The sequence below is a fragment of the Tachypleus tridentatus genome, chromosome 6 (genome assembly GCF_004210375.1).
Source record: "Tachypleus tridentatus isolate NWPU-2018 chromosome 6, ASM421037v1, whole genome shotgun sequence".
Lineage (NCBI taxonomy): Eukaryota > Metazoa > Arthropoda > Merostomata > Xiphosura > Limulidae > Tachypleus > Tachypleus tridentatus.
The window spans coordinates 127,659,336-127,674,968 of NC_134830.1; the positions used below are offsets into that span (position 1 = coordinate 127,659,336).

Sequence of the window (15,633 nt, forward strand, 5' to 3'; positions counted from 1 at the left end):
AACACTTCAAAACATTTTCAAAATGTTTCACATATAGACATTTCTAGCCATGTTTAGAGGTATGTGGTAAGTGGCATTTCTTAATTTATTAGTACAGTTCTTAAAAGGAAAACATGGTATTAATTTTTTGTATTATTTCACATTATTTTGTTGTGTTTTTAAATGTTTATTGACCTACCTTTGATTTGTTCATTTGCAAAAAAACTTTGTCAAAAAAAAATCTCACAAGTTTTATGGACATTTTCTAATTAGTAGATAACTTACTGATATTGACTAAATACCACAACATGATCACCACTGTATGTTTTTCAAATATGAATTAATTCTACACTGATTTGTGAATCAAATAAATTTAAAATTAAACAAAGAAAAAATTATTCCCTTATTAATAATGTATTTATATAAAACATAACACAATTACTAGTAGTTAAGTAGCCAGTTAAACAACTGATTTATGCATGCTATCTAAATAAGATATACACAAAAAGGGTTTGACTCATCACAATATTTTATAATCTCCTATTATATTCACTGAACAGTAAACTTAACTGACTTGATGACAAGTTTATTTGGTGAACATAATAAAACAAAATCATGTTCACAAACACTACAGATTAACAAAACCACTGGTGCATTTACTAAAAAATTAAAATCCATAATTTTTAAACAAAGAACCAAACGTCAAAAAATATATTTATTGAGAAATATTCAATAATGTGACTTCTTTGTTTTCTAATGTAGCTATATTTTTGTGTATAGGTAAACAACTTAAAGTTTTGATGACAAAACCTTTTCCAAACATTATACATTTGTTAATATTTTTAAAAACTTCATGATATAGTTTTCATTGTTATCCACATAACCTGTTTCTAAAGTTAATTTTTTTAGGTCAAAAATTTATTTTTCTAATAAAACGTACCTGGTATCGCTCGCACTTATAGCTGTTACTTGACAGTCAGGATTTCATCTTTTGCCCATCTAAGCATTGATCTGATTACTGCTTGTTTATATACTACTGAATTTCCCTTGGCAATATTTATATTGTGACACTCTCCACCTACATCAATGTGCCCTCTATCCTATATAATCATCTTATTCAAATAACTTTATCACTTTTCAAGTGACTCAATCTCAGCTACTAATACCAGCACTTAGTAAGGAGGAAAGGTGGGAGGGTGTGAGTAAATATAATTGCAAATACATTTTCAATTTAAGAAAATGTTAATTTTCCAAATACACTTACAGCTAGAATCTCACATTTAGAAGGTGAAGGGGTTGGTGAAGGCATTATTACCCATATAGAAAGCACCTACATAGTACTTGAGTGTGTCAACGAAAAATTAGCACCCCAATGGGAAAATTGCATTACATCCAGAACTATATGCTTTCCACCTGGTACCTAATTCCTGTATTGTGGGTGGAATTTTACATGATTTATCATCACTATAAGACAGGCCTCAACCAAACAGCCAAAGTTCCACTACTTGGGGATGGAATAAAAGGGCCATGGTCCCTATATCCAACATTGGTTGCTAGGGCAATTGGAACCACAAACTATATATACCTGAGTGGATTCCAACCTGCAACCTCAGAGTGATTCATTTTGACTCACTAGAATTGCAATGAGAAAGTAAACAACACTGAAATGGGAAAATCTTCTTCTCAGCCTGAAGAAGTCCAAAGGAATGATGGGATCATGTATGCCTCATTAAACCTGAGGAAACAGAACTCATCCAGTGCAGAATTATGATCACTCATTCTCACTCCTCAACCATGTGTTTCCATTTGTCCTTGAAAATATTGGGAGAACATCAAACAACTGTGCTCAACCAAAGACCAAGGATAGGACCACTCTGCACTCAGAATTACAAGGAGGCAGTGAACCCTCTTTTATAAACAATATACTGAATCAATATTGATAAAAAGAAGAACCATGCTTAACCCACTCGGATAGTTGAGCTTCAAGTCTAAACTGGTATTAAACGTTGGCTTCAGCATAAGCTGGTGCCCCTCATATCAACACCTACAAAAAATACATCCAGGGACCCATGTAGAAGATCCTTCAACTTCTTCTTCTTCTCAAACAATGGAGGAATTCACAGTACCACTCTGGAAGAAAAGCCTCTGTCCACTACTCCAGTAACTGGTGTGATAAGGATTTCCTAGCATACTAATATAAACCAGGGATAATGCACATTTGGTAGCCCTGAGCAACAGTGCAATAGGTGAACCTTTAAATGTTCAAAGGCAAACTGACCATAATTTATTTAATTTAATGACCAGCATATGAGGATAAGCAGGATCCCCATATGATTTACTTATGATAGTCTATAAATGGTGGTTCAACAGAGCACAGTAATACCACTCTGTCAGCTTCTAGATGGTCTTATGGAACACCTCATTTCTGTATAATCAAGCAGAAATGGTTACAATACCTACAAGTAATAGGTGAAAACCCTCAGATGAAGATACTGTCAGATTATGAATGTAATATGAGATAAAAGTTTTGAGGCAGGTCCATATACCAGTCTGCAAAATGTCCCATTGTGAGTGATTCAACTGAGCTGGTAAAGACATAGAAATGTGACAAATCTTCAAAGAGATCCTAGAGTAAAAAGTTGCTGATTAGCATCACTCAAGGCATTAGTGCAGGAAGCAAAACCTTCAAGACCCTCACTGATCGAGATCTGATTGGAAGTAGAAGATAAAAATAGTGATCAGATAAACTGGTGAAATGGATTTATCTGAAGATGTAGACAGAAAGACAAATGGTGTGTGGACAAACAGCATAAACTGCTCTGACCAAAGATGTATGTAGATCACCAGCAATGAAGAATAAGCCTTCAGGTAAATGGGATATATGGCATATGAGAATCAAGTCAGAAATAGGTGTTGAAAGAGGATATATTTTATAACCTTAATATACTTGTTAGGTAACTACAATGGTTATTTTGGAACAAGGACCCAAAGTGATTTAAGAAATCGAGAGTGATGAAAATAGAATATTTAGTTGCAAGTAATAACTGGTAGTCGCCATGGCCACCTTCCACAGGGATATTGTGAAATGTCTAAAAATCCCTGCAAAAGAGCAGGGTCAAAAAAAGGAGGTATGTTTGTCACTTCTGATTAATATGGATTCAACCTCCTCTCAATACACCAACTAACAACATGCAGGGCAAGCAAAAATCTGACACAGATATATGGCAATCTTAGAAATTAAATCTCAATGTTATGCAAAAGACTGCATAATCTCTATGCCTGAAGTCTAAGCTTTTTGATAACTGAATGTACTATGTTAGGTCACAGATGCCTCCACAGAAATGGCCTAAGAAAAAGTGGAAGAGATGGAATCTCTGAAAGGTACCACAGAAGCTAAATCCAGAGTGTAGCTGCCAAGCTTGTGCTAACAACAGGACTAGACAGTGAGTTGTAACAAATCATATTTAGTATCCTGGGTAACATGTATTTGAAGGAAAGTCTAGAGTTGTATGCCCATTCTGCCCTGATGGAATACATCCATTGCCAAAGCACAAAGGTGAAATACTGAAAACCAAATTGTCATTAGCTGGGTGTTACAATGAGATGCTAACCCCCCATTCAGAGTTGTAAAATGAGACCCAATACAGCAGAAATTTGCAATGTAGCATCTTCTCTGGTGTAAGAATCTGTCTGGGTTGAGACAACTGACCTGCTACTGTAGGCATTGCTCAAAGAACATGTGAAACTAGTAGGGTGATATGAGAATGGAGGTGCAAGAATTGAAAACTTGTACAGTACAGCAGAACCTACATTAAGGCAATGCAAATTCAAAGTAAAAATCTAGAACTGCAGAACCTGATTATGTGCACAAAAACCATTGATAGTGATGGAACACCACCATTGTGGCAGCATTAAGATGTAATCTGACTACAACAAACTTGGACATTCTAAATCCCAGTAAAAATATCAACCCAAATTGAGGAATGAATAACTTGAGAAAATTGGAGAATCTAGACACTGATATAGGTGAGAAAGATCAATGATTGAGCACCACCCTCTTATCTTCCTAGGCTCAAAATAAATGATGAAAACAAAACCTTGGAAGAATTAGCATCACTCTCTTACTACCTTCAGACCAGCCAAACTCTGATAGCCATAAAACGAAGTTCAAAATCCTGAGAATCTGCAGGAAATGGAAACAGTGCAGCTTATGTGGACAATAGTGATGAAGATGTGAACTGAATGACTAATTCTGACATAGGGACATGTAATGCTCCTCTCCTCATACTTACACTTGCTTATAAAACATCAAAGGTATATGACTAGGCAGTTATGATTCTAATTTATAAAACTATGTCAAAAATAGTAAGTTTATACTATTTATGTTGCCAGAGAGTTGGCATTGGATGTCACAGCTTCTAGTTAGCAATTAAAAATTAGTGATAGTGGCTGATAGTCTCAGTAGCTTTGCAATAACAAAGACAGAAATAGTATATTTAGTGGCAATGGGAATCACCATCAAACCCTAATTTTGATTAGTTGATTATTTGTGTTACTTATTCAAATAATTTATGGGACACAAATTAACGTAATTGCTTCTTGCATGTAGTCTCTTATATAAATTAATCAATCAAGTCCCCCAGTTTTAGCTACAATTGTGCAATTTTAACAACTTTTAACAACAAAAAGTTGGTCAGAGTATTTATTTTTTTCAAATTCACGCAAAGCTATACAAGGGCTATCTGCACTAGCTATCCCTAATTTAGCAGTGTATGACTAGAGAGAACATAGCTAGTCATCACCACCCACCACCAACTCTTGGGCTACTTTTATACCAATGAATAGTGAAATTGACTCTTTCATCTTAATGGCCTCCATGGCTGAAAGGGTGAGCATGTTTGGTGTGACAGGGATTCAAACCCGTGACCCTTAGATTACGGGTCAGAGTATGCAACCAAGTTTGTTTCACTTCAGGTATTTCTTGTTTTCAGTCATTTGTCAACAGCATTTGAAAAAATTAGTTTACAGTAGAATATGCTATATAAAAAGCAGAAAGCAACTTTATCAACTAGTAGGTCAAGTGTTACCTTGAGAATTTATCAAATAGCAGACTGATTCATTGAACCACTTCCCTTTGTTAGTGCACTTGTAACTACATGTTTTGAGAAATATAGATTTATTTTAAATTTTATTTGGAATTTTATCTCTTTCTTATTTCATCTCATTTAAGGTAAAAATTCAAAATAAATTTGCTCGTAAATACGTTCTGTGAAAGAGCCACGTTATATGCAGAAACAAGCTAAAAGGTATGTTTACAAATACCACATCTTTAAAAGAGCAAATGTGTCTGGATGACAATCTTTTGACAGCTTTTAATCAAACTGAAATAGACTTACCCACTGTTAGAGCTGGCAATAAAAATCCTGCAGATCCTGCAAGAACTTGAAAATCTTGTTCTGAAGTTTTGTGAACCATAAAACTAAGTTTTGTAATCTAAAAGTACAAAAAAACAGTAATGCAAAATCATTTCTGTCTCTACTTGGAGCTGGTTGTGTTTTTAGCTCAAAGTTATCAGGTATAGTTCCATACAACTTATTTTATATAACTGTAAAGTACAAAAAACTAAAAATTTATTACGCATCAGCTTATGCTTTCTTCAATGTGAAGCATTTTATATGACACAAGTATTGTACAAGCATCAATAAAAAACAAAAAGCTAGCAAAATGAGAATGCTATAATAAGATAAATATCAAAACATGATCTTATTAATTTAAATTAAAGCACTTTTATATAGATTTCAATGTAGTCAGTTTCTTTTCATATTTGTGTATTGGTTTTAGTGAACACATAAACTGAGTTTGTGGGATTACAGAACAACCATATATTGGGGAAGATAGAGCTGTCAAAAACTGAGTTTGCTTGCATGAGAGTGGCTATCAATAAGAGGTAATATAATTTCAGGATTTTTATTGGCAATTTTTCAAGGATTTCAAGGCTATGAATGTTTTTCAATTGAGTTTTTTTTTCAAATTTCAGTCACTTTTTTGGGATGGAATTTTTGAGTGTTTGAAAAGATTTTAAGTTTTTCTAAAACTGTCTCTAGAAAAGTGAAAAAATTAGCTCTTTCATGGGATTTTTTTCCTTTTTACATATCAAAGTAAACAATTTACTCTGCTTTTCTGTTAACATTTATTTCAAATAAATTTTCACAGCTTTTAATATAGAACTTTTTGTCAAAATTCAAATATCATGGAAAAAACACAAATTTTAAGATCATTTATCACTTGAGCTAAAACAATTGTCACTTGAGTTTTAAAAATTTTTTTGTTAGTTTTTGCAATTTTTTGTCTGTTCTTTTTATCAAAAATTGCCAAAAAAAAAAGCTTTCACTGACCTTAAGTTTAATTTTCTTTTGTTTTTACCATTCAGTTTTCCAAAGTTTAGTTTAATAAAGCTTCCTTAAACTTCAGGAAAAACTTTTGTGAGTATACAATTTTGAATGTGTATACTTTTATTTAATTCAAATTACTATTGTGCAATTTAAAGAAGAAAATGTGTGATGTCAGAGTACCTCATGCACATAATCGTGTTTATTCGTGGTGGTTGCAACTATTTGTTTTTAGTTCTTTTATGTAACTGATTATTAAAATTAAAGAATGATTAATTAAGTGAACATGTATCTTTAGACAATGTCTTTAGTGAAGCTGGATAGATAATGTAAAAACTTGAAATGCTGTGTGTGTGTGATGAATACAGTTATTTATTCAGTTCCATTTTGGCTTACTAGTTTATTTGCATATTATCCTGTAGGTCAATAATTATACCTTGTTTTAGTTTTCTCCATAACACTGAGATTACTTGAAAATTACCATTTTATATTATGCCCAAACAAATACCTCTATCATAACTATTATCTACTTTCTCAACCACTCATGAAGATATAGACATTTAGTTGTTATAGTTGATCTGATTTCTTCCTCTACAGAGTGTTAGACATTTGCATTAACCACAAACTTATTCCCATAATAACTGACCTTATTAGTGATATATGTTGATATCACTGCATTAAAAAGTGTTTCTGATCTGCTCACTGTTTTTTCTTCAAGTTTTTAATATTTGTTTAAACTTTTTTAAACTGACATTCTTATGATTACAGGATTTGTTTTTTATGCTCATAAATATTTACATGTAAAACTGGAACCAACAAATAAGCTAAAATTCCATGCAACATTTTTTGCAAGAATAATTAAGAGAAAACTTGACAAAAGAATAAAAGAAACTGCACACAATTTTCACTAATAATAATAATTATATTTCTTAAACATTAAAGAAACTACAGTGGTCTTACTTACACATTTCCACTTCTCTACACAAATTATTTGACTGCTGGTGGTAGCATGTTATTTTCACTCATTGGTTGATAGGAAACATGGATTTGGTGTACTTAGATTTTAAAATAGGTAATAAAACCATATTACTGGTAATTTAGAAAAACTAGTTGATTTGACTGTAGGATGGCTAGGTGACAGAAAGCAAATAAAAAAAAAACTGATCTCTTGTTACTGGTGTACCTCAGGGATCAGTATTTGGACATTTGCTTTTCCTCATTTATATCAATGACAGAGTTATGGGTATAATTTATAAATTAGTGTACTCTGTTGATGACATGAAAATGTTAAGCATTTCTAACTTTATTGAGATTTTTTAGGAATTACAGAATAGTTTGGATCAATTGGATAGTTGGATAAATATTTGGCAAATAACATTTAACTACAGTAAGTGAAGGGTGATATATTCTGGCCATCTTAATTTGTAAACAGTACACCAAACACACTCTGCCAGTCTCACATTATGATAGTTTACTGCAAAATAAGGAGGAGCAAATATATCCTTGAAGAACTCTCAGAACCTAAGGAAGTTACTCTCACTGGCTTTAACTTTATACTTCATACTGACCCAGAATTTGGGATATTAACTTTATGACAGCTCAAAGGAGAACATTCACCATAACAAGTTGCAAGCCATCTAGATATATCATTTGAAGTTACCCACATGAACTCAAATGATTATTGTATATACAAGAGGTAGCACAACACAAGGGTGAAGACTAGGGGATTCTCTCTGAACTGTATGACAACATTCCTATTTATTTAGCTATAAGATATTTCAATGCTGAACAAACCCTACTTGAAATGTCGGTAAACAAAAAAAAAAAAAAAAATGGTGAAAAGATTAACATTTTGTTTTCTACAACACAGCCACAACCTTATACTGCTAAACTCAGGTGAACCAATACAACTGCTATGTGTTATGGTGACAAACTTCTATTCAGATATCACTTTTAACTGCACACTTGGTTTCAGTGACATCTCTATTTGGCATAGGAGACATAATACATACAATTATTATGGAATTAAAATTAGTATAAAACAGTTCAAAAACCCACAGAGCACTGTTAATCTTTCTCATAGTACTTATTCTTTCAAGAATTTCTCCATGATATATTCAAGAAAGCATACAATCAAATCAAGCTCAGATCAGATGAGTTCGTGTTGATAAGGCTTGATCAAGTATGGACAGAGAAAGCAAAGAGTGTGTACAATAAATCCTGTACTCTCTACAGCATGCAATACAATAAGGAATGAGAAATTCAGGAAGGCCAGTCTCTCAAATACTTCATACAACTTGGACAGAACCAAAATCATGGTGACATCAGCCACTTATGTTGGTGACTCTTATTACATTTCACTCTATATAAGTGAAGACAAAGCCTTGCAGGAAAGTGTAAGCTATATTTATCATGAACAAAGTGCACATAACCATGCCTGTATCTAAAGATTGACCTCCAAACTGTATGAAAGATCTCTACCTTTAATAATCTCATCAAAGCCTACCTGTTTAAATTAGTGCTGACATATCAACATAGCTGTGCTAACAGATAATATAACTGAAATATGAAGTGACACCTTTATCAAATCCACATCCAAGTTCGTAAAAGATCATTCTTTTTTAAAAAGTCATCATCATCCTACAAAATATCATTGGTAACATCTCAGGGAAGGTTTGCCTATTATACTGAACCAATACTGCCATCACTATTAAGTGGACACTGCAGAGGAAGAGAAACCTATAACAACACTGCTGAATTTATAGCTGATAGATGGAAAAAGTTTGAAATCACCCAGCATACTTCAGCAGTAGTTTTAAATTTAGAAGACATCTACAGTTGAGGCCAGCTGCCCATTCTTGCTGACAAAATGCATCAGTGCAATATATGTAAGAGAGGTTATAGCCACATTAACTATCAAAAGATTCTTTCTGAAACATGGAACTTATCATTAATAATGGATAACCTTCCACACTTACTTATACAAAATGCAAAATTAAAGAAACCTTACTTACACAACAACTCAAGCCCAAAATAAACCAATGCAAAGGAACACCTTTATACCTATGAGGTCTGTTCACAAAATACGCGGACTGACGTCATAAAACAAAATGTACTTCATTTAGAAGTTACAGGTCTGGAACCCCTTCAAAGTACTCTCCTCCCCAACGCACACACTTATCCCAACGGTGTTTCCACTTGTTGAAACAGTTGGTACGCTTCTTTTGTAATGTCCTCCAGCTCCTTCGTCGCATTTGCCTTAATCTCGGAAATCGTCTCAAATCTTCTTCCTTTCAAGGGTCTTTTGAGTTTGGGGAACAAGAAAAAAATCGCAAGGAGCAAGGTCAGGTGAGTAGGGGGGGTGGGGAAGAACAGTGATCGAGTGTTTGGCCAAAAACTCACGAGTTCTGAGGGCTGAATTTCGCAGCAACGCGGTGCATCTTCAATTTTTCGGTCAAAATCTCGTAACAAGATCCAACTGATATCCCACACTCTTCCGCAAGCTTCCTGACAGTCAGACGTCAATTTGCCCACACCAGGGTGTTCATTTTGTCGACGTGTGGGTCGTCAGTTGACGTGGAAGGACGTCCAGGACGCTCATCATCTTCAATGGACTGTCGACCATCCTTAAAACGTTCATGCCACTTGAAACATGCCGTATGCTTCATAGTAACATCACCGTAAGCCGTGTTAAGCATAGCAAAAGTTTCAGCTGCAGATTTTCCAAGTTTAACACAAAATTTCACAGGAAGTCGTTGCTCCTTCAGGTCATTCATTCTGAAATCCGCCAAACGAAAAAAATCTCACTTCATTTAAAACCGCGTAGCTAATACACAAATGAAGATATCTGCAATCGGGAAATGGCGTTGTAATCAGCTGATCAGTGCGAACCTAGTGACACCAAGCCGATTCTCCTGGAACGAACTGGAGCCGCGTAATTCAAACAGTCTGCGTATTTTTTGAACAGCCCTCGTATATTAATAAATATAATCAAACATCTAAGCACGCCCTCTACATTTCTATACTCAGTTACACAACCCCCCTTCAAACATGTGGTCAGCTATCGGTGAGTTACTTCTTTCTTTCTTTGTGAACCTGATGATGACTGAAGAAGGTCAAAATGTTGTTCACTCCTCTGCATAAAAAATTTTCTCAACCCAAACCAGTTGTTTTTACATATATATAATTAACCTTACTAGTACAACCAGGTACCATCTGTTAAACTTTGATGATGACAGAGACTCTAGTAATGCTGAAACTGAAAAAAAAAAGTGCAACTATTCTGCTACTGGGTAATCAAATAGTCATCAATTTTACCAAGGCTACACCCATGTTCTTCATACTCAACAACAAATATACTGATGAGGATAAACCATCATCATGTTTCACACACACTGTGATTATTCTGAAAGAAATATTGAAGTAATTGGAAACTAATATTTGGCAAACACTTATCTTCACCAGTCACTTAAAAATATCTACCAAAGATATGTATGTAATGAAAGTTATAACAGAAAACAAACCTTAAGAATGTCACATTATTATTCTACACTAAAAAAGTCTTATCCTCTCTCCATGATTTCCATGTTATGAATAAAACTTCTTTTCACCACACAATTTTCAAATTTCATTTGTATAACATTCAGTGTCTCTTAAATCATTATTAAAAGTATTTATTTGATAGAACTTAATGCTTTATCTCTCAATCTTCTCTACTTTAACACTAACTATAATGAAGTCACCAATGTAAAGTGAAAAGAAAAGTTTAAAAATACAAAATAAAATCAATATTTCTTTTTTCAAATGACTAAAATGATAACAGACAGTTACAATTATTTATCCTAGCACCACACTTTTATTGGTATAACTTTTTCATACTTACTTTTAATTTTATGGTTTTATTACTATACTTTGATCCTTCTCTCTATGTAAAAACAATTATCACGGTGAGATATTTCCAGTAGAATTTAAGGTAAAAGAACAAAAATGATCAGGTTACAGTCATGTAACATACATATTATGAGCTTCCCACTGGAATGATCTTGTGGAATCTTTCTATTGGATATTTTCATTTAATTGTTGTTAACAACTACGAAATTTTATATTTTTAAATTTCTGATAAAAACTCTAGGTACAAAACAAAAAATTTATACTTACTTCGACTACAGACCATTTACGCTTAAATGTCATACTTCAGTAACCCTACTTTTTCTCACTATGATGTTCATATAAAAAAACCTTTAGGCACTGGAAAAAAATGTTCTACACCACCTTAATTCATGTGACTTTCTAACTAAGCTATAAATATATTAACAAATTTCCATTACTTCTTGGAGCAACATCTTTACTTGACACACAGTAAGTTTTCCTTGCAAACTACTGTCTTTGTCTACATAACAATTAAGTATTTTCTATTGATTACAAATATGTTCACCAAACAAGCAGAAATGAGTGAATAAATGGCTTGAAATGCACAAAAAAATGGAAATTCTATAATACATTTTATAAATTTATTGATATCTCAAAATATCAAGAGAATCAGAAGATTCAAGTTTTGTATCCTTACTTTTGAGTATTTGTAGTTTGTTTCTTGTTCGTTTGGTAGTATAGAAGTCATATTTTTAAAGCTACATAGGAAAAATCAGAGCACAGACATTAAATGGCAAAAGAATAAAGACTGAGAGTTTTTTCAAATATATCCTTTTGAAATTAGAATACTAAATAGCAGATATCATTAAAATTTGAATTATAAACTATGTTTTGATGTCTAGTTTCTTGACATGCAATGATATTAAAGCCTGATTAAAAGTTTAATGTAACTCTGTAAACACGTTCTAATGTATACACTTTGCTCCATAGGATTAATAACAAGTGTCAATCACTTGACAACAAAGCCATAGACAATTCCTAGATCAAAGACCATGAGAGAGCTGGTTGGGCACTTATTGTATCGCAGAGTAACAATCAGAGTGAATGGTACTCTGGTAGATGGCAAAAAGCTAACCAGTTACATGGTAAGACCATCATTTGCATTTACATGTCAGGCTATGTAGGGGTAAAACTAAATTCATGAAAAGCCCCTTTCTCAAATCCAGTATAACTCTACTGGCAAGATACCAACCTCCCCTTTACTAGTAAAGTAAAGATAACCATGGAAAGTTTTTTATCAGCATTCTGAAGAATTGAAACTGTTGGAAATGAAAGTACTGTATTGTATAGTTATGAAAAGCAAAACACAGAGAATCAAAATAGCAATACAAGGCCAAAAGGACACTAGTAACATAATATAGGAACTTTACCTCCTATGGTTGGTTGGATGATTGTTTGGTATTTATTGGCACAAAGCAACTAGGCAAGCTGTATCAAACAACTGGTAAAAAATGTAAAAGTTAAATTAGTATAAAATGTAAAAATAAAAGAAGTTAAAACAAAAAAATGTCCAAAATTTGAATAAAAGATCTAAATGGAATTTAAAAAGCCAGTGGCCCATAAAAAGTTAAAAACAGAAGGAAATTGGATAGTGTCACCATCGCCAAAGACACTGTCCAACTTCAGGTATAACCCAGTGAAGAGAAATGTTAAAAATGGTGCCACTACTCATGGTCATAATGATGGTATGACAGTTTTGACTTGAGTGTCACTAAGACCACACATTGGTGAATCAGTCCCAGATAAAAGAAAATGATCAATTAAAAAACAGTGACCAATGTGTAGCCTAGTTAGAACAACTTCCTCTTTCCAAGCCTTGAGGAAACAATGACAGAAGATTTGATCTGGAAAAGCTTGTTATGATGTTGTTCACTCCAAGTTGACTGCCAAATGGCAAGAAGCCAAACCTTGAAAACAAGATTGTAGTTCATATATGGGATAGGCACAGCTATGATGGCACCATAGCATACAAACTTAGTTGCAGTGTCAGCAAGCTTGTTCCTGTGAATACTGACATGAGTGGGTGTTCAGAAAAACTGGATATAAATAGAAAAAAGTGAAAAAAAAATGGGCCAGCTGTTTTTGAATATCCACAGGAGCAGGGTGAGAACTAACATTATGTGATTTTAGAGCCAGTTGAAAGCTAAAACAGTTGGTGTAAATAGTATAATATGTGTACTGTATAGCTTATATGTGACCCAGGGAAAGAGAAATGGCAAACACCTTGGCAGTCAACACCAAAATTGTGGAGGAGATCCTGTGAACAACCACTGCATTTGCATGGCAGATCCCAAAGAGTCATATGATTTTTAACTGTCAAAGAAAAGTCAAACATCCTAAGTCAATGAGTTGATGGACATTCAAATATTCAAATGCATTGATAGCCTTATAGTAAAAGCTGCACCTATACCTTAGTTCAGTCATTCCACGCAACTACTTATCCAATTATTTCAAAAAAATGGAAAGGTTTACCTGTTTTACCACCCAACATTTAATGGCATTCAGTGAAGATAAGTTTTCATTAATAGCTAACTGGCTAATTACCAGTTGGTTCATCCAGTCATAACTGAGTTGGATCCTGTTAAATGGTAATTCTGTAATGATCTTCTCTACATTCATCTACAGCCCAGTTTACAATTGCACAAGATTTGAGTAAGATCAAACTTAAATCATTTTAGGAGAGGTACCACTTCTTGTTGTTTTTTTTTACTATATTCCTACATGTGAGTTTGATACAATATAACATACCACAGAGAATCATACAAACCACCTACTGCCTCTTGCTATGTACAATTTGCCTAACCAGAGATTAAGTCAACCTGAGGCTGACTACATCATATTCACAAGGATGCTAACTAGATAAGCAAGAAAAACGTGATTTTTGAAAATTTACATCAATAAACCTAAACAGAGACACATTCCCATTGTAAGTTATAAAAGCAGTTAATGCCCCAAATGCTTGAGCCAATATACTTGTTTGCTCAAACTCTAATATATATATTAATTTTCATTTAATATCATTCATATTTCAATGGTATAATGGAAGCCAATTTCATTCAGTGTTCATGTATAATATTTCAGAATTATCCAATCAGTGAATTGTCTTAATTTAAATGTTATTATTACCATGATATTTTTGTACCTTATGATTACTTACAAATTTTGGTCATAGTTGTTACTTATTACTTCTGGCTGTGAACTAAGCATATGTGTAATGAGTAAGTATGGCCTTAAATTCATATCTCTTGGATAAAGGCACAGTTTATAAAGCTTCAGTAACTTCATATTCTTTTTACTGCACTTCATCTTGGTTATTTTCAATTATATTATTGATATTCTGACATACATTGTATTATTTTGTTATTAAGTTAAAAACAGCAAAAAACAAACACTCTTAAGTAATATTTCGTACTTTCCTTAATTTTGAACTCAAAGACTATATCGATGGTAGCTATTCAACAACACCAATCACCAACTCTTGGACTAATTTAGTTGGACAGTGGCATTTTGCCATGACTCTTATAATGCACCCACATCCCCAAAATGTGGAGTGTGATACTATAGAAAAAGGATACAAATCTCAAAACCACACTCTTCCATGTTGAACATTAAACAACACATGATTATAGGAATTGGGTAATGTCTTTGGAAGTTTTTCATCATTACTCTTGTTTGATACTTTCTCATTTTTCTTCCCCTTCTCTTACTTGAATGATGTTACTCACATCTTTCTAATGCACATAAGTACAACTTATATTTTTCATTATATGGTTTTGTTAAACAGTTGTTTTTGACAAACAGTGTCTTCAATCTGTTTGACTTTGTACCATCAAGTATATGTAGCAACTTATTTTTGTTCCCACCTGACTTAAATGTGAAAGATGTTTCTTTTGACTTTGTCTGGATCTACTGATCCCAAAAATTATAATTCTCTTTTATTTCTTTTGGAACCTAATTTGTTATGTATTTAATGCTTTAGGTTTTGGATATTTTATCCATATTGATATTTTTCATCTCATAAGGCAGTAGTTGGTTCACCAAACCTATAGTTCTACATTAACTTGCACCACTGACACATAATCTATCATTACTGTATATCTTACTTATGGTTTGGCTTCTTAGCAACTACATTTATGTTTTCCGGAAATAATTTTTCTTTCCGGATACATCTTTTATTAGTTTCTTTGACAGCATCTACTCAAATTACATTTGAAGATTTTCTAAACATACCTTCACTTTGCCTTGTCTTCATCTTGTTGAAGTGTTTCTTTACATATTTTCAAGTACTTTCCTCATGGTCACCCAACTTCAGTATCACACACTTTCTAAGGTAAGC

The 15,633-nt window shown here is 33.3% G+C and overlaps 1 protein-coding gene across 1 annotated transcript in view; it reads right to left on the bottom strand.

Moving 5' to 3' along the window:
- LOC143253619 (4-hydroxy-2-oxoglutarate aldolase, mitochondrial-like) overlaps nt 1–15,633 on the bottom strand; it is a 79,623-nt gene that overhangs the window by 23,046 nt on the left and 40,944 nt on the right. The window contains exon 5 of the mRNA XM_076507755.1: nt 5,376–5,472. Coding sequence (XP_076363870.1) covers nt 5,376–5,472 — 97 coding nt within the window. The remainder of the gene's footprint in view (nt 1–5,375; nt 5,473–15,633) is intronic.